The 19342-nt window shown below is 31.4% G+C and overlaps 1 protein-coding gene across 1 annotated transcript; it reads right to left on the bottom strand.

The window, feature by feature from the left end:
• Positions 1-10580: 10580 nt before the first annotated feature.
• On the bottom strand, positions 10581-12241 carry LOC144572859 (uncharacterized). The gene is made up of 6 exons (XM_078322573.1): positions 12115-12241; positions 11801-11937; positions 11626-11739; positions 11180-11527; positions 10948-10974; positions 10581-10850 (listed from the first exon to the last, which is right to left on the bottom strand). Exons 1-6 carry the CDS (start codon positions 12239-12241, stop codon positions 10581-10583), a joined length of 1023 nt encoding a protein of 340 aa, XP_078178699.1.
• Positions 12242-19342: the final 7101 nt, after the last annotated feature.

Genomic DNA, 19342 nt, shown 5'->3' with positions numbered 1-19342 from the left:
TGTAATGAATTTGTTTTCTATAATTTTATGCTTGAAAAGTAAGGTATATATCATTGCCCGGACCAGTAGCTTCTACTGGTGTCCTCCATGGAGGGGAAGCGATATTAATGATAACTGTTCGAGACTTATCATCATCTGGTTCCTTTCCACCGCTGGCTTCCTTGTATTTCAAGAATATTTTTTGATCCACCAGTTCATTCATTATTTTCTTTGCAGCTACCAAAACAGAGCTTGCTAAAGCACATGTTGAAAAACTTTTAATTTGTCAATATTCGCGAGTTAATTACTATAGTTGCTGTAATGAAAGGCTTGCTGAGCCTATGTAAATAACTTTTTACTATTAATACAACTGTTGGCGGTATTTCACCGCCAACCTTAAAAAAAATTGTAATTTATGTCAACAAAACGTGTGGCAACATGCTTTTGATTTCTCATCTCTCTTTTATAACAGTATGCATTTGGAAGTTTTCTATGGTGACTCTGTAATGAATTTGTGTTCTATAATTTTATGCTTAAAAAGTAAGGTATCAATACCAAGATCAGTAGCTTCTAGTACTGGTGTCGTCTGATCTGGAGACTCATCATCATCTGGTTCCTTTCCACCGCTGGCTTCCTCGTATTCCCAGAGTTTTGAATGATCCACCAGTGCATTCATTATTGTCTTTGCATTTCTGTGCTGTTGTTTAATTTTCCTAATTGTTTGCAGTCTCGTTAACCCTTTAGGAAGACATTATTCACAGAATGTCAGAATGATATACTAAATTAATATTGTAAACAGCTGAGCAAAAGGTCGATAATAATTGGCAACTTTTCTTTCATTCAATAGAATCTCAATTAACTGGTCCGAGTTATATTAAGAATCATACTCCTCTCTTTCTTTCTCTGGCCATGCACCGGGAAATTATAGTTGTTACTATGGAATCCGGCAACCATGACATCAGTGGCATATGCCACCAATCTTCAAAATCTATCGGATATACCTCAAACGATAAATCCAAACCATTCAAGCCGATCTACTTCACGAGTGATGCATTTATATGCAAAATTTATAAATTTCTGATGGTATATAGTATCAAATAAAGCAGTCAAAAAATGACAAAAAATGAATGCATTAAAATTACCTTAAAACCATCATTCTTTGACCACTTGACTCCGTGTTGAATGCTATAAAAAATTAATAAATTTTGCATGTAAACACATCTCATGAAGTAGATCATTTTGAATGGTTTGAATTTGTTATTTGAAGCCGATCCAATGGATTTTGAGATGGCGATATTTAGGCTTAAATATCACTGATGTCACAGTAGTCATACTCTGATACTATGTTTATACTTTGTTTTTTCCTCTATTTCTAAATACTTGTTTTCTATTGTCTAAATGAAGTTTGTACATCATCATGAACCAAACAAGTGTAAGCAAGCATCGAATATGAATACAATTGTCATTTGTCTTTATGAGCCAAAATTTTACTTTTATGACAAAAATTCAATTCTAGAATTTTAAGAACTTCGAAAAGAACCATCAATTACTTCATCTAGAAATAAAATTGAACTGTGCATATTGAGCTTATAATTAGTTACTTCCTCATATACCTTCTATAAGAATAAGAACAACTAGTTCATCTTATTCAGATTTTCAATCGTAGGAGCTTTTTATAATTATAAAATTACCTTTTTCATTCAGGGTACTATATACTGATCACAAGAACTTTCAGCAGTTAATTGGTGTCGATGAATAACTTGACATTTTTTTGAAGAAATTATGCAAACATATATATATACATGCACTTACCTATCCCAAGAACAACTAATAGGACCTTAACGATCATCTTGAAAAATAAAATCATCGTATCATAGTTCTTCGGGTACAGTCTTCTCGGTTCCTTTTGTGCTTCAGCTTTCATGCAGAATAAAATTAAGGGAAACAATAAAAATTTATTAACACAAGTAAGATTTCATTAAAAATTACCATATCATGTTATCATTTTTCCAAAAATTTCGTGATGTATTATTGTTTTAGTCCTTCATGAATCATTTTATGCTTTTAAACCTTAGCATGTCATGCTGCCAAAAGTAGTCCTTGACACAACAAAAAGAAATTCTCAATGATTATATCTTAAAATTTAATTGAAGATTTAATTGACAAAAGTATATCTTAAAATTAATATATCGCGTGTACAAAACTAAAATTAAATAGAATGATCCAATGCCCATTTATGTTCTCCTTGCACAAAATTTAAAACAAAACAGTTTATCTTTCTTTTGTTTGTGGAGGAAAGTAATGATGCCAAATTTTGACTTTTGTTTCGTACATATAAAGAAGCCAAGAAATCAATGGTTTATGGTGATTCATTTCCACCGTTGATTTTTTCATCCTTAGTAAAACACAAGTTTAAAATTACAATCTTTAACGAAAATCCATTACTTTAAAAATAATTCAAGATCAATGGTTCACATGTACTATCTGAATTTATATTTTAAATTATTAATAAAAATGGACTTGTGTTCATGAGCTAGAGAACACCAAAAACATTGACATTGGATTTCTCCTTCATTAAATACTGGGAGGTAAATATAGTTAAAACATTTTTCATTTACATTTTTATAGGGTCTTTCATACAAATAGTTATATGAAAGTCTCTTTCCGTTAGATTAACAGTTTTAGACCATTAGTTAACCTTAAGAATCTAGCCAAGTGTTACAAAATTGTAAGAAAAAACTGATTGGTAAAATTATAACATAATGGTTTGTATACTACACATGGATCTTCTTCACCAGAACTAGGAGTCTTACTAGTTTCTGAGCTAGAAGCTGCAATATCAAATATGAAAGTTTAGAAGCCAAGTATTACTAAATTCTAGGAAAAAAATTGGTAGGTATAATTATAACATAATGGTTTGTATACTATACATGAGTCTTCTTGAACAATACTGTTAGACTGGTACGGGTCTTCTTCACCAGAACTGGGAGCCTTACCAGTTTTTGGGCTAGAAGCTGCAATAACAAATATGAAAGTTTAATAGCCAAAATTTACTAAATTCTAAGAATGAAAAGCTTATTGGTATATATCATGATAGTTTGTATACTATACATGGATTTTCAACATCAATGCAGCAAGTCTCATAGATACCCATTTTTAAGCCACAAGCTGCAATAGGGCAAATATAAAAGTTTAGTCGACAAAAAAAGAAATGATCTATATGAACAATTTGTTCTTATTTTTGGTTAATTATATTTTCTCATACCATTAGTATATATCCAGCTGATAGAACCCTTCATCAGAGAATATAGGTCAATACAAACTTTGTATATTGGCATTACTTTATTTTCATCTTCCTGCGGAATGTCTCGTTGTTCATCCTTTCTACCTGTTGTTTCTTTCTTTATGAAATTAACAAAATTATTCTGGAGTGGCTCTGTCATTGTACCTACAATCACAGTATCAAATGTTCTCAACTCAAATTGTAATTGCAATTATTATAATTGTAAAAATTGCAATTAACAATTAATTTTCAATCACTGAAAATGGTGTTACAATTAATATTAATGTAGTCAAATTGTGAAGCACCATATAGCAATTATTATTATGGTAAAATCACAATTAATTAAGAATTAGATTTCTATCATTGAAAATGGTATCACCCTCAAAATTAAAGTAATATATTTATGTAAAAAAAGAAGTTTCAAGTACAATGATATATAATCGTATCATATAAGCCAAAGTGAGCTCCACTCTTGAAAACATGAGGCTTGTTAGCCAGAGTGTGCAGTGCAGTTTCTCCGTTTAAATTGACATGGTCCACCAACCGGGGATATAGGTAAATGATCTCATATGCCAAATCTACAATCAATACATTTGAATAGTCAGTTATATTGTGGCTTACTTTTTATTTTATTTATATTTTTTTGAAGAAAAAGCACATACGTACCAAATTGTTCCCCTTTAATGGCGTAGTGAAGGATATTGTTACCATCATCTCCCCTACAGTGACTGGTGTCTCTCTTTAATAAGCTGTATTGATAAATTTTCAGGTTTTGATTCTTATGGATGGCAAGCTCAAGCTCAAAGAAGGCATTCTTGTTTCCGTGACGCACTGCCGAAAAGAGTGGAGGCTCCTGAAGGTTGTTACGTGCACTGGTTACCATATCTGGACACAATTTTGCAATCTTCCTACAAACTTTCTCTAGTCCGATAGCCGCCGCCAGATGAAGTGGGGTATCCCCAGTTTTGTTCTCTTTGTTCAAGATTTCGGGCAGATCTGTGAGAATTGCATCAAATATTCTTAGAATTCAAAATGAAAATTTAATTGGGGTCTACATGGTTATGGATTAAATGAATCATATTTTAACTTCCTTTTTACAAACAAGCATGTCAAGGCCAATTTTCTGTCAGTATCCTCTCAAACTGGATATGAACATAAATAAATTTTGGTGAAGTATTCATTTTCCGATTTTTAAAGTCCAAATGATCGATTCAAACCGTTCAACTTGTTCTCCATATTAATATGTGCTTGGAGACCAAATTTTACATTTTTCTGAATTTTTTTACTATTTATTAAGCCACTTCGAAAACCGCTGATCCAACGGTGGCTTAACAAAACAGTAAAATCAGAAGTCACCGTTGGATCAGCAATTTTCAAAGTGGCTTAATAAATAATAAAAAAATTCAGAAAAATATAAAATTTGGTCTCCAAGCACATATTAATATGGAGAACAAGATGAACGGTTTGGATCGATCATTTGAACTTTAAAAATTGAAAAATGACTTGGTTGTACGGGACCTCAGGAACAATCGATTGTATATTAGCCTACCTCTATATATATATATATATATATATATATATATATATAGAGTAATGCTACGCTACTTCGCGAATTAAAATAGTTGTTTTAATTCGCGCTCATATCTCTAGTTTTGAAGGCCAAATAGCCGATCCAAACCGTTAGATGTTTAATCTATATTAAAATGTGCTTGGAGACCAAATTTTACATTTTTTGGAAATTTTTTACTATTTATTAAGATGTTTTGAAAATCGCTGTTTTTTAATGGTGCAGAATTTTAATAAAAACAGCAATTTTCAAACCATCTTAATAAATAGTAAAAAAAATTCCAAAAAATGTAAAATTTGGTCTCCAAGCACATTTTAATATAGATCAAACATCTAACAGTTTGGATCGGCTATTTGGCCTTCAAAACTAGAGATATGAGCGCGAATTAAAACAGCTCTTTTAATTCGCGAAGTAGCGTAGCATTACTCTATATATATATATATATATATATATGAGTTAGGCTGGGGTGCTATGGATAGCATAGTGGCATCTATGCTACGGCTCAATATTCGAGTTTTCAAAATCCAAACGGTCGATCCGAACCGTTCATCTTATTCTCCATATTAATATCTGCTTGGAGACCAAATTTTACATTTTTCTAAATTTTTTTACTATTTATTAAGTATTTTACAAAATTGTTGATCCAACGGTGGCTGCACAAAACAGTAAAACCGTTGGATTAGCGATTTTCAAAGTGGCTTAATAAATAGTAAACAAATTCAGAAAATTATAAAATTTGGTCTCCAAGCAGATATTAATATGGAGAATAAGATGAACGGTTCGGATCGACCGTTTGGATTTTGAAAACTCGAATATTGAGTCGTAGCATAGAGGCCACTATGCTATCCATAGCACCCCAGCCTAACTCTATATATATATATATAGAGGAGGGATCCAATTACACCATTTTTTTGGTGACACCGGTTACACTCTCCATTTTCAAAGTTTTCAAAGTCCAAACAGTCAATCCAAACCGTTCAACTTGTTGGATATGTTAAAATGTGCTTGCAGATCAAATTTTACATTTTTTGGAATTTTTTTACTATTTATTAAGTATTTAACAAAATCGCTATATTCAGACCGTTGAATTTTTGTACCCATCTTAATAAATAGTAAAAAAATTCAGAAAAATGTAAAATTTGATCTGCAAGCACATTTTAACATATCCAACAAGTTGAATGGTTTGGATCGACTGTTTGGACTTTATAAACATAGGGTGTAACCGGTGTCACCAAAAAAATGGTGTAATCCGATCCCTCCTCATATATATATATATAGAGAGAGAGAGAGAGAGAGAGATGGGCTATGGTGCATTGCACTATAAATCACGATTTAAAGTTCAAACGACCGATCCGAACCGTTAGATGTTTAATCCATATTGAAATGTGCTTGGAGACCAAATTTTACATTTTTTGGAATTTTTTTACTATTTATTAAGTATTTTTGAAAATTGCTGTTTTGCTGTGAACAGTAAAAAACAGTAAAATTTTCTGGACCATCAGATCAGGGACTTTCAAAATTGCTTAATAAATAATAAAAAAATTTCAAAAAATGTAAAATTTGGTCCCCAAGCACATATTAATATGAAGAATGAGGGTAGGTATCTGATTAAATAAAACATACAGTTCTAACCAGCTCTAACAAAGAGAAACATGTCAAGAAAAAAATAATAGAAAACCAGCAACATAATAGAAGTTTAGCATTTTAATTATCTGAAGTTGAATCTTGTGGCATAGCATTATTGAGATCAGATTGGTAAAGCTGATATTCTGTGTTACTGAACTAGCTTGAGAGTTTATGTCACCTCAATGTCAATCCATAGCACAGATGTAACTTGTACTATGTACTTATTTTTGTATCTTTTCTTATTTAATGTAGGTGTTTTATCACACAGATGCACACACAATCTGTCTAGAGGCCATATATGTTTTCCTAATTTTTATAGCATTTTAGATAATTTATTTCATCATTTTTCAATGGATAAGGTGCAATGTTGTACCAGTCACAGTGATGTCCTCTGAATTTAAAATTTGAACTTTGAAGTGCCACTAGAAATTGTAAAAAAAAAAAAAATTTAAATATGAAAATTGTTTATGTTTGTCCATGAAAGTGTCCTTTACTGGTGGGTGAAACAGTTTGGCATAATATTAAGTCTAAGTGCTCTTTTCATTCTGACTTGTAAAAAGAGTCAATTTGAGTATTTTGGTACCAGTAGCAAGTCATTTTATATTTTCTTTATTTGATTGCATGGTATCAAATTTGGGGTGCATCTTGGGATTGGTTCATAGTGTTCTGACACTGATATAGACGTAGTTATCAATTATAAACATGATATTCGAAATTAGATGATATGCATGAGAAAAAGAAGAAATATAAAGATTAAGTAGATCAAATGTAAAACTTATTTTACAGTGTTCATGTTCCACCAAGCCTCTATTATTAACTAATTTGATGTACTTGGTTATTGTTAAGCTCTGATTCCACTATTTAATGAAGGGTCCTTTGAAAATCATACATAATATTCAATAGCAATATCTCTTTCACACAGATAAAATCAACTATAAAACCCTTGATAGGAACAATCAGAAACTTCAGTGACAAATATTCAACTAAATACAATCATTGACAACTCCATTACCCTCATATAAAATCCTATTTTGGTTTGAGCATTTCATCAAACACCTTCAATGCATTATATCTATTCAATACAATCATCTCAAAAATTCAAGCTTTTCAAATGCATGGACTACAAATCTGAATTAAATGATGAAATAGATTACTTACGGTATTTGATGTTGATTCTTTGGTGATTTCGTTTCAAGCTTATTAGCCTTCAGAACGTCCTTGAGCCACTGTGCAATACACTACAAGAAAAATGAAGGAGAAAGGAGAGCTAATTTTGCAGTTCTTTCCATCTATGTGTGTGAAGAAAAGGGCAAGAAATAGAGAATCTAGCAAAAGTGGAAGATACGTGAAATCAATATTATGAGAACAAGATATGAAGAAGAAATATCAAATTTGATTTGAACCGGGTTTTACACGGTTTTATCTAGCGACATTATAGGAAGACCGGCCGATAAAATCGATTTTCACCGATAGAATTGCTGAAGTGGTAATTTAAATGAACCAAACCGGATATGTGACCGGTTCCGATTTTTTCCGGTCAAACCGACCGATCCGGTCCGGTTCTGATAACACTGACTTGGAGAGTGCGCTCGGAGATTTATTTAGAAAGCAATTGTCAGACTCTTTTTAGTTAACCCTGCTTTGTTTATGATGCAGCTGGTACCCTCCAAGGATTCACTTTTTAAGGCAAGCAACTAATTTAAAATAGATATGGATACGATTTAGCAAAAACACTTTCCTGTTTTCTATTATATGTCCGTATCCAATTTGCTTACACCTCTTGACTATTGTATTGCAAAAATCATTTTTTTTAAAATAAAAAAATATCTGATATATCGTATTCGATAAAATAAATATGAATAAGATAATTTTTTTCATTTAGTTAGTTTATTGGATATGAATAAGAATAAAGTTCTTTGTTGTAAAATAATTGATAAGGATATGAAAATGCTTCCATTTGATCCATTTCATAGTTGTTGACACATCTACTTTTGTGGTTTATTCTATACGTTCTATGCACGTGGGATCTTTGTCAGTGACCCAGAGAAGCCCCACTAATAAGTCAATGGTCCAAGAACTAAAAAATCAATCCATTATTTTTTGTTTTTTGTCTTTTTGGATTTGAAAATGCCTTAATTAACCATTCTTTTAATTAATTGACCCATATTAGTTTGAAATTTTAGATTTTAGACCACTCAACTTTTTTTAATCATAAGCCATGGAATGATTTATTTTTGGCAGTAGATAAACATTTTGTTTTTGTATTCAAATTAGGAGTTCCAAAACATAAATTCAAGTTTTAATTTCATTTTGTATTTGTGATATTATGTATTGTTTATAATATTTATTTTGGCAGTTAACATAAAATTTTGAGGTAGTTTTTTGAGTTGCAGTGCGGAGAGGTATGCAAAATCACCCCTTTATACCATGTAATTTTCAATCAATAGAAGTGCTAGTTAGAAAACCCCATTAAAGCACAAATCACAATCCAAGAATTCATATAATTATTGTCAAGGTACTTTTTCAATAAAGCCATCTAAAATAATACAATTTGATAAAGAATGTGTTTCCCTTTTTTCCCATTCTCTTTGTAAGAAGTATTTGTTTATGTTGTAGGAGGAATTTGCTGTGGCGGCAATCAAATGCTCTGGCATGGTGCTTGGCAATTTTCATGTCAAGTATACTTCCTTGTTATTTACTCTTTTCTCATATTCACTTTTAATTTCATAATAGGATATCTCCTATATGTCATCTTAAACAAACATAATTATGTATCCCTTTTACTTAAAATAAAATATATATTCATTGTTCTTAAATAAAGAAGAACTTCCAACATGGGGGGCATGTTTCTGATGAGACAGTACTTACAATTTCTATTAAAATGCCAAAAATAAAACATAGATAATTGTGAGGAAGGTTACTTCAGTCATATTTTGAAATCAAATGGGGAAGCCAGGGTTCATAAATGTTTAAAATTGCGGGCTAGATGTGATATATATTCTTGATTTTCTCTAGGGTCATGCACCGATATTTTTATTAATAGAAAATAAATAAATAAAATATAGTGAAAGGTGATCGATTTGACAGAAATTTCATATATAGGCAGAATGAGTTGTTTTATCACGACCCACGGGACGGTTCCCACTCTATGACCTCTAATCCACCACTTAATCAAGTTAACTTAAGAGCAAAAAATTAAAACCAAGGGACGGTTTAGTTTGTCCCATCCGCCAGAAAAAAAAATGTGGGACGTTTTAGTTTGTTCCGTCCTAGGAGCAGAAAAAAATGCAGGACATTTTAGTTTTGGTTTCAGCTGATGACATATGTGCGTGCATTTTCTATCAGGGCGATAAGTAACAGTCCAAAAGCGAATGGCGGAATACGATTTCAACCGATATAGAAGTGTTTTTCTGTAGTAGTGTCCCCCTTGTATTAAATAGGACAGTTTTTTTGAGAATTTCTTTTGACATAAAGTTCAAATTAAGTACACAATATAATATATATTTAAATTGTAATTTATTCCATAATACTGAGCTATTATGTGTTTCGTTTCGTCTCTATTTTTGGGGAATTTCTTTTTTGCAAGTCATTACAGCATGTGAGTTATATATTACTGTATATAACGAAAGAAATGAAAATAAAATATTATTTGAAATTGTAAATGATAAAATAAACATAATTGAAACTATATTTAATTTGGGCTTAAAAAATTAAGCAATAATTAGTTGAAATCTGGATTAGGGCTGGATGGATTGAATTCCTCTTTCTTTCCTTGACCGTTGGAATAAGGAAATGGATTAATTATGGCTTTCAAATGAGTTATATTTGAATGCTTTCAGAAATTGCTTTCCTCTGTATTTCCTACGAAAAAATTGATCGACCCTATTACATCCCAAACCAAAACATGAAGCAATTCAGGAACTCTAAAATGTTGAAAAATAAATTCCATCAAACTTAAAAGTTAAAACATTCCAGAGCTATAACGACCAGAAATCCCGAATAATTTTTCTGTCTAACCAAACAGTAGATAAAAATCAAAAGTCTTAGCACATCATGATTTATTAAGTAAGAAAAAATATAATACGAGTTACAATAATTATGTATGGTGATCATATTATTGTGAAGCTAGCCACTATCGTCCTGCACCATCTCAGGCTTTGCAACTTTCTTTATTGTTTGTTTGATGAGGTTAATGTATAATGGGTAGTGTTCAGCGGCAAAGTAAGTGACAGAAAAGCACATGATGGCATATATGAGGTACGCTCCAAATTTGAGACTTTCAAAAACATAAAAGTCTCCAGCACAGAATGCAACAAGTGTAGAAACAATTGCCATGAAGAGGGAGGTCTGCCCCAGGATGAGTTTCACTGGAATTTTGTTCTCGAAATCCCATACCTGATCACCAAATCAATTATAAGAATTTCAGTTTCTAATGTTGAAACATCAAAAGGTGACAAGTTATGAATTCTTTATCTATTAACAGTTCATTTACCTGCTGAGGTACGTCTTTAATAAAAACCTAATAAATATATTGCCCAACAAATCCTCATACTAAAAGATTAACAAATTGTATATTCTTTCTTAATTTTGTTTACTAAACAGACTATTAAGCAATACATCGCAAAGTTCTGCATGCATAAGTAAAAGAAAGGAAATACGAAGAAATTGACGTTCTAATTAAGACATATGGGGCACACATTAATTTACATGGGGTTGTGCTTTACCTTGAAATTTGAGATGATTATTGAAAGGAACACGAAAACAGATGTAACAGAGAAGCAAAGGGAAAGAACGGATGAGATGGCGAACAACTGAAAAACTGTTTTTTTAATGAGGATTGGAAAACCAAACTGCTCGGCTACACCTCCTGGAACTGCACTGACAGATTGAAAGGCTACAAAGAGAGCAGCCACCACGGAGCAAGAAAGCTGGCAAGTATTTGTTAGCCCCTTGATTCCTTCTTTAATCAGTGCATCATGAGTCTCTATGAACACCTCTTCTGGCATCTTTCCTGCATGGTTAGCTGCGGTAGATCTTCCTCTGCCCATTATGCGCATTGAACTTTGCACATACTACACACCGCAAAATTACATATATTAAGGTTATATTTTATTTATTTCCATTTTTTAGAGAGAAGAGAGAGAGAGAGAGAGAGAGAGAGAGATCTCACCTTGTACCACTTGATCTCCCATTGTAAGCGAATTGCCGCTCCAGTGCTCCACAGGCGGCTATCACTGAGCTTGGCTGCAAGATGTAGAGCACTCAGCACTGTTCCCTTCTTTGTCTAATGTCCCAAATACACTCTCCAAATTTGGAACACTCAGCATGTAATCATACACGTCGACCTGGCGATGCTCCACTGCCAATAAAAGAATATTTTTTGCATCCTTGTCTTGATCAAAAATTGCCACTGGATACTTGCGAAGGATTTTTACCACAATCTCTGTTATTCCCTTCTTTGCAGCTACCAAAACAGGGCTTTCTGTAGCACATGTAGACAAAATTGTAATATATATATATATGTTAACAAAACGTGTAGCAACATGCTTTTGATTTCTCATCTCTCTTTTATAACAGTATGCATAGGAAGTTTTGTATGGTGACTCTGTAATGAATTTGTTTTCTATAATTTTATGCTTGAAAAGTAAGGTATCAATACCAGGATCAGGATCAGGAGCTTCAGGTACTGGTGTCGTCTGATCTGGAGAACTATCATCATGTGGTTCCCTTCCTTGGCTGGGTTCCTCGTATTCCCAGAGTGTTGAATGACCCACCAGTTCATTCATTATTGTCTTTGCATTTCTGTGCTGTTGTTTAATTTTCCTAATTCTTTGCGGTCTCGTTAACCCTTTAGGAAGACGTTATTCACAGAATGTCAGAATGATATACTAAATTAATATTGTAAACAGCTGAGCAAAAGGTCGATAATAATAGGCAACTTTTCTTTCATTCAATAGAATCTCAATTAACTGTACCAAGTTATATTAAGAATCATACTCCTATCTTTCTTTCTCTGGCCATGTACCGGGAAATTATAGTTGTTACTATGGAGTCCGGCAACCATGACATCAGTGGCATATGCCACCAATCTTCAAAATCTATCGGATATACGTACCTCAAACGATAAATCCAAACCATTCAAACCGATCTACTTCACGGGTGATGCATTTATATGCAAAATTATAAATTTCTGATGATATATAGTATCAAGTCAAATAGTAAAAAAAATAACAAAAAAATGAATGCATTCAAATAACCTTAAAACCTCTTTCTTTGACCACTTGACTTCATGCTGAATGCCATCGAAAATCAATAAATTTTGAATGTAAATACATCTCATGAAGTAGATCATTTTGAACGGTTTGGATTTGTCGTTTGAAGCCGATTCAATAGATTTTGAGATGGCGATATTTAGGCTTAAATATCATTGATGTCATAGTAGTCGTACTGTAATACTATGTTTATACTTTGTTTTTTCCTCTATTTCTAAATACTTGTTTTCTATTGTCTAAATGAAGTTTGTACATCATCATGAACCAAATAAGTGTAAGCAAGCATCGAATATGAATATCATTGCCATTTGTCTTTATCAGCCAAAATTTTACTTTTCTGACAAAAATTGCAATTCTAGAATTTTAAGAACTTCGAAAAGAACAGTAATTACTTCATCTAGAAATAAAATTGAACTGTGCATATTGAGCTTATAATTAGTTACTTCCTCATATACCTTCTATAAGAACAACTAGTTCATCTTATTCATATTTTCAATCGGAGGAGCTTTTTATAATTATAAAATTACATTTTTCAATCAGGGTACTAATACTGATCACAAGAACTTTAAGCAGTTAATTGGTGTCGAAGAATAACTTGACATTTTCTTGAAGAAATTATGCAAACATATATATATATACATGTACGTACCTATCCCAAGAACAACTAATAGGAGCTTAACGATCAATTTAACGATCATCTTGAAAAATAAAATCATCGTATCATGGTTCTTCGGGTACCATCTTTTCTGTTCCTTTTGTGCTTCAGCTTTCGTGCAGGATAAAATTAAGGAAAACAGATAAAAATTTATTAACACAAGTAAGATTTCATTAAAAATTACCATATCATGTTACAAAATTCTAAGAAAAAACTGATTGGTATAATTATATCATAATGGTTTGTATACTACACATGGATCTTCTTCACCAGAATTAGGTGTCTTACCAATTTCTGAGCTAGAAGGTGCAACAGGTTCTAAGCTAGAAGCTGCAATAGCAAATATGAAAGTTTAGTAGCCAAGATTTACTAAAGTCTAAGAATGAAAAGCTTATTGGTATGATTATATCATGATAGTTTGTATACTATACATGGATTTTCAACATCAGTGCACCAAGCTTTATAGGTACCAATTTTTGAGCTACAAGCTGCAATAGGGCAAATGTGAAAGTTTAGTTGACAAAAAAAGAAAAGATCTATATGAACAGTTTGTTCTTATTTTGGTTAATTATATTGAGTATTTTTTTCTCATACCATTAGTATTAAATATGAAGCTGATAGAATGCTTCATCAGAGAATATAGGTCAATACAAACTTTGCATGTTGGCGGCAGTAATTTATTTTCATCTTCCTGCAGAATGTCTGATGGTGCATCCTTTCTACCTTTTGTTTCTTTCTCCAAGTAATTAACAAAACTATACTTGAGTGGTTCTGTAATTGTACCTACAATCAAAGTATCAAATGTTCTCAACTCAAATTGTAAAGCACCACATAGCAATTATTATAATTGTAAAAATTGCAATTAACAATTAATTTTCAATCACTGAAAATGGTGTTACAATTAATATTAATGTAATTTATTGAATAAAGTAGTCAAATTGTGAAGCACCATATAGCAGTTATTATTATGGTAAAATCACAGTTAAGAATTAGATTTCTATCATTGAAAATGGTATCACCCTCAAATTTAAAGTAATTTATGTAAAAAAAAAAGTTTCAAGTACAATGATATATAATCGTATCATATAAGCCAAAGGCAAAGCGAGCTCCACTCTTGAAAACAGAAGGCTTGTTAGCCAGAGTGTGGAGTGCAGTTTCTCCGCTTGAATTGACATAGTTCACCAACACGGGATATAGGTGGATGATCTCATATGCCAAATCTACAGTCAATACATTTAAATAGTTAATTATATTATGGCTTAGTTTTTTATTTTATTTATATTTTTCTGCAGAAAAAGCGCATACCAAATTGTTCCCCTTTAATGGCGTAGTGAAGGATATTGTTACCATCATCTCTCCTACAGTGCCTAGCGTCTCTCTCTAATAAGCAGTCCTTTTCATCAATTTTCAGGTTTTGATTCTTATGGATGGCAAGCTCAAGCTCAAAGAAGGCATCCTTATTTCCGTGACGCACTGCCGAAAAGAGCGGAGTCTCCTCAAGGTTGTTACGTGCACGGGTTACCATGTCTGGACACAATTTTGCAATCTTCCTGCAAACTTTCTCTAGTCCGATAGCCGCCGCCAGATGAAGTGGGGTATCCCCATTTTTGTTCTTTTTGTTCAAGATTTTCCGCATATCTGTGAGAATTGCATCAAATATTCTTAGAATTCAAAATGAAAATTTAATTGGGATCTACATGGTTATGGATTAAATGAATCATATTTTAACTTCCTTTTTACAAACAAGCATGTCAAGGCCAATTTTCTGTCAGTATCCTCTCAAACTGGATATGAACATAAATAAATTTTGGTGAAGTATTGACTATTGAGATATAAAACTATCATTTTTCTCTCTTACACATACAACATGAATTTCTTATGTATATATTGACCTAACATAGCATTTGAATTTTCCAACAAAAAATTAAATGACTATTAAAGAATGTGAGGTACGATGTGGCATGAAAGACATGAGGTATTTCAAACCTCCTATTACAATATATACACCTTTTCCGAAGCAACTCGTAGAATTCCGAATTAATTTTTTTTTTGTTCCAAAAAATCCTTTTGGATTAACTTCATAAATTACTCTTTTAAACATGCATCTTCTTAATTATAACTAAGTTTATAATTAACAGTAATTAATAGGGACTGACGAAGTGTACGTGTTATAACCTTCTGCCAAATTTGATAAAAAGTGACTGTATCATCCTTTCTTGCATGTGTTATAATATTGTATAATCTCATGAGTTCTATTTGTTCACAATTGTCACCTTGTTTGAAATTTATCACTTTATGACTTTTAAGTAAATAATATTTATTTCATCTTGAATGAATATGTTTCCAGGTTCGTCTCTAATATACCATGATATATTTCAAGGATCCTACAGAATTTAAATTTTCCTTATTCAGTATTTAATCTTCTTATACTGCCGACTGGGCTCCACATATAGTTTTTATCCAAAAGCTATAGGTAAAACATTTTAATTCCATATTAAAAGAACCAATTATTAATTGCATTATTGTGTCCATAAAACATCAAGGGCCTCAGCTAATTATTTATATGTTAAAGGATTAGTTAATTAATACATATATTATTTCAAATTCTTTTCAGCAACTTTTAATTAGGTGCCGATTTGAAAATAGGTAATTGGGCAATTAGAAACAAAGATGTTTAAGTTGGCAACTTAGAAAGGAATCATCAAACATGTATATGTACATATGTTAGCAGTAACTTCCTGGAGAGCCCACAACAGTTTTGGCAACTAGAGGAACCAAAGGGTTTGCATTATATTAAAAAGGCAGAATTTTAAATGATACATCACATAGCCGTATATGGTACCTGGTATATAACTATTATATATATAGCATATTGATTTTTTTTAATAGATATAAAGTGGTAATACCTTCAGGCTGAATGAAATCGAGGAGTTCTAAAACTACTTTTTCCGGGGCACTAGAAACTGCAACATGAAGCAAGGTGTCATTGGCACGTGTAATAGGCACGCCTTGGACTGCCTCGTTTCTGTAGAGAAGCTTCACCTTGTCCCAATTGCGATTCATTGCTTCATTGAAGAGCACCTTCCTCGGATCAGGTTTTGCTGGGGGTTCAACAGAAGATTTGGACATTGTAATTATTACTCCCTCTCTTCCTTTTTTGTGACTTTCGTTTGATAGGTAGAGAGTACCAGAGATATTATGATCCCTTTTATAAGGAACAAACTAGCAAGGAGATCTTGTAGTGTGTGATTGACTGCTCTTCAATGCTTATTTACGTAGTAGATTTATCATATCTGTGTCCTTACAAAAAGGAAAAGAGAAAGCTACTTGGGCCAGGAAAAAAGAAAGCTACGTAGTAGATTTATACTATCTGTGTGATTGACTGCTCTTCAAGTGCTTCAAGAGTTCTCTTTCAAATAAAATGGTTATAATTTTTTTTTGAGTGAGTCATTAATACTTAATAAAAAGTAGGAGTAAACACAATATATTTTCTTTTTAATTTTATTTTAATTTAGAACAAATTAAGGCATATGTAATTTAGAAAAAAAAGTGTAACTTAATTATTATATATGTAATTTAGTAAAATCAATTTCAAAATGACAAGTAGACCTCTTATTTTTAATACTGAATATATTGAGACTCATAATTAAGAAAAGAGCAGAATTAAACAACTTACAACGCACATTATCAGTTTACATGATTCAATATGAGCAACTAATATTACAAAACTTATTGACTAATAGACCTGGCAAATCAGATAAGTTAGTTTGTATTCGGATTGGATGGAGTTAGTTTCAGATAATTACTTTTGGGTTTAATAGATATGTATGTATTGGACTTAAATTGAACAAATAGATTAATTTCAGTGTCAATATATTTCCAGATTTGAATAATTAACTAAAAAAATGCATAGGTTTTTGTACTTGGTTTATGGTGGAATTTGTAATGTGAACAAGAACAGGATGATGCTTGTGACATGTTTTCATTTTGGATATCTATACATGTTTAATTTTGATTTCGTAATGAAATCGGTAGTATACCCATTATCTTTCAAAAAGAAAAAGAAAAAAAGAAGAAAAAGAAAAAGAAAAAGAAGAAAAAGAAAAAAAGAAGAAAAAGAAAAAGAAAAAGAAAAAGAAGAAAAAGAAAAAAAGAAGAAAAAGAAAAAGAAGTTTTGGGCATTGTTATTACTCCCTCTTCGTTTTTTGTGACTTTCGTTTGATAGGTGAGAGTACACCAGAGATGTTATGATCCCTTTTATAAGGAACAAACTAGCAAGGAGATGTTGTAGTTGTGTGATTGACTGCTCTTTAATGCTTATTTATCATATCTGTGTCCTTACAAAAACGAAAAGAGAAAGCTCCTTAATTGGGCCAGGAATAAAGAACCTTAGTTACGTGTTGAAGTGCTTCAAGAATTGTCTTTTTCAAATAAAATGGTTATAATTTTTTTTAAGTGAGTCATTAATACTTCATAAAAAGTAGAAGTAAAAATTATATATATATATATAGGCTGTGGCTAATTTGCTGCCGGCAGCATTTCTGCCGGCGGTGCTGCCACTGTTTTTTCTATTTTTTGATATTCAAACGACAAATATAAACCGTTAGATGTTTAATCTATATTATAATCTACTTGGAGACCAAATTTTACATTTTTTGGAATTTTTTTACTATATATTAAGCTGGTTTGAAAACCGCTGATTTCAATGCTGCAGAAATTTACTGAAATCAGCAGTTTTCAAACCAGCTTAATATATAGTAAAAAAAATCCAAAAAATGTAAAATTTGGTCTCCAAGTAGATTATAATATAGATTAAACATCTAACAGTTTGGATTTGTTGTTTGAACATCACAAGGCTAAATATAGCCCCGGCAGCACCTCTGCCGAAATGCTGCCAGCAGCAATTTAGACAGACCCTATATATATATATATATATATATATATATATATATATTTTATTCAAGTTTAGAACAAATTAAGGTATCAATAGTCTCTCAAATACCACCATTCAAATTGTAAATTTGATTAAAAAAAGATGAACTTAATTATTATATGTAATTCAGTAAAATCAATTTCAAAATGACAAGTAGACCTCTTATTTTTAATACTGAATATATTGAGTACTCATAATTATTTAAGTAAAAGAGCAGAATTAAACAACTTACAACGCACATTATTAGTTTATATGATTCAATATGAGCAACTAATATTACAAAACTTATTGTTTGCCAGACAAGTCAAATTAATATTGTGTCGGATTGTATATTTGAATTGAATTAAGCTGGATTTAGATTAATATTCGACTTTGATAAGTATTATATTTGATTTATTTCTGTTTATTTGAATAACACTGTGTGATGCATGTATGTCTATATATAAATATATTTTTGGGTTTAATAAAGAAACTTATAGTTTTTTATATTGTATTGTATTTAATAAAACCTAACTTTTTTATGAATAGAGATAAAACACAAAATAGTCTCAGTATTATGGAATAAATTAATAATTTAACAGTTTAAATATTATATTGTGTACTTTCAGTTTCAGCTTTATGTAAAAAAAAATCTCAAACAACTGTCTTATTCAATACAAAAATAATGTCCAAATTATAAGAGCAACACATACATAATTAGTCCCTTAGAAAGAAATTGACCCACAATTAATGAAATAGCATAATGCATCAGTAAAAGATATTTGGTTAATTTACCAACAAAATTTGAAAAATTCAAAACCTTAGCATTGCAGATTGTTATAAATATATCTTTTCCGGTTCACATTAACTCAGATTGTTATAAACATTTAGTTTGATTGTTAAAGGTTTGAAGATTTTTTGGATCATGGATAATTTGGGTTTAGATTATTTTATGTTCGAATGTTCAATATTTATATATTTATTTTGGTTCGGATATTTTTTAATGTGATTAGTTATGAGTTCGGATCATTTTTTTTTAGTAGGTCTA

The sequence above is a fragment of the Carex rostrata genome, chromosome 1 (genome assembly GCF_964058835.1).
Source record: "Carex rostrata chromosome 1, lpCarRost1.2, whole genome shotgun sequence".
NCBI classification, from domain to species: Eukaryota; Viridiplantae; Streptophyta; class Magnoliopsida; order Poales; family Cyperaceae; genus Carex; species Carex rostrata.
Note: the sequence above shows the minus strand (reverse complement) of the source record. Positions and strands in the feature narration are given on the sequence as shown.